This window comes from Colobus angolensis, unplaced genomic scaffold (assembly GCF_000951035.1).
Source record: "Colobus angolensis palliatus isolate OR3802 unplaced genomic scaffold, Cang.pa_1.0 Scaffold50, whole genome shotgun sequence".
NCBI lineage: Eukaryota > Metazoa > Chordata > Mammalia > Primates > Cercopithecidae > Colobus > Colobus angolensis.
This window is the reverse complement of record NW_012118488.1, coordinates 1,136,092-1,137,649: the sequence shown is the minus strand read 5'-3', so window position 1 is coordinate 1,137,649 and position 1,558 is coordinate 1,136,092. Positions and strand designations below refer to the sequence as shown.

The window sequence follows — 1,558 nt, the reverse complement described above, 5'->3', positions numbered from 1 at the left end:
CCATGTTAGCCAGGATGGTCTCGATCTCCTGACCTCGTGATCCGCCCGTCTCGGCCTCCCAAAGTGCTGGGATTACAGGCTTGAGCCACCGCGCCCAGTCGAAACTTACTTTCTTGTCTTCTTATGTCTTGCTGCTGAAAGTTCCAAGTATCTGTGATACGTGTTCATTTATAAGCAAGCTGGATTTTTTTTTTTTTTTCAGAAAACTTAGAATTTTATCTTCAAGATTCTCAAATTTTACAAAATATATTAAAGTGTAGGGATCTTTATTTTCTCTCTTGTTTGGCCTTTATGAGACAGCTCTCGCCTCCTGCCCCTCAGGAAACCTCCAACACCTTTCTCCTGGCATTTTGCTTTTCTGGGCTGGGTATGTGACACCCCTGTTGTCAGTGTGGCACCCATGGCTGGCAGGTGGCGTGGGGCACGCTTGGCTGTTACAGCCATGGACCTGACCAACACTAAGGACACTGGTGCCTCCCTGCCCCCTGGCTCACCGTGAGGAGTGTACCACAGGGGTGTGCCCAGGACAGTGTTCAGAGAAAAGTAAAAGCGAAGCTCTCCCTGAGCCTATCTCCGGTCTGAGGTCGCCCCTCCCACTCCCGGCCGTGTTTCCTCCCACACTGGGGTCCCACCTTTTCTCTGCCCTAGGATTTTTTGCAGTCTGTGGAGTCAGGTTTTAGGGTCTGTCAAGCTCCCTCTGAGCCCTCTTTTGCAGCCCCGCCAGCCTGGGGTTTGTGGAGAGAGAGGCGCCCCTTGCCGCCTGAGCGGGTCCTCTGGAATGAGCAGGTGGAGGAGACTCTTCTTTCCCACGCTGATTTCATCCCTTCCTTTTGTCTTCTCTGCAGTCAGACTGGTTCTTCAGTGACGAAGAGGACAAGGGAGAGAGAGTAAGTGATGCTGCAGGCCGGGCTGGTATGGGGGCTGGTCTGGGGTAAGCCCCAGTCCTTGGGGGTGGGGCGGGCAGTGAGACTTAAGCCGGAGAAGGTGCCTGTCCTTGAGGCTTCCCCAGTCTGATGGAGCAAACACAGATCCTCTCCTCAGGAGCCCATAGACTGATAGAGAGGCACAAAGCTTGCCTTCAGGAGTCCCCAGTCTAACTGGGGGAGATGCAGACCTTGCTCAGAGGGAACCCAGTTCAGGCGTAAAGGCAGTTCCCGCCCTCCAGTCTACCGGGAAGGACATAGGTTGGAGGAGTTCCAGTCTGGTATGGGAGACATAGCTCCTACCCCCAGCTAAAGGGGCCACTCTGGCCTTCATAGTTCCGAGGTATTGAGGAAGGCACGGAACTGTCTAATAGGGGACATGTAGGAATCATCCTCGAGAGCACCCGGCTGATAAGGGCGACGGTCCCTGCCCCAGTGAGCCCGGTCTGATGGAGGAGACACGGGCTCCGTCATCAGGGCACCCCGCTCTGGGGGGTCAGCAGCGCAGCATCTGAGGGCATGCCAGCTGACCCCTCCTCCTGTTCGCAGACCCCTGTGGGCGACAAGGAGCCTCAGGCAGTGCCCAACATTGAGTACCTCCTGCCCAACATTGGCAGGACAGTGCCCCCTGGCGA

At 55.6% G+C, this 1,558-nt stretch overlaps 1 protein-coding gene across 1 annotated transcript in view; it reads left to right on the top strand.

Annotated features, from left to right (window-relative positions):
* Positions 1 to 1,558, top strand: part of ARHGAP23 (Rho GTPase activating protein 23) — a 104,192-nt gene that overhangs the window by 88,055 nt on the left and 14,579 nt on the right. Inside the window, exons 21-22 of the mRNA XM_011960007.1 lie at positions 846 to 887; positions 1,473 to 1,554. Of these exons, the coding sequence (XP_011815397.1) occupies positions 846 to 887; positions 1,473 to 1,554 (124 nt within the window). The remainder of the gene's footprint in view (positions 1 to 845; positions 888 to 1,472; positions 1,555 to 1,558) is intronic.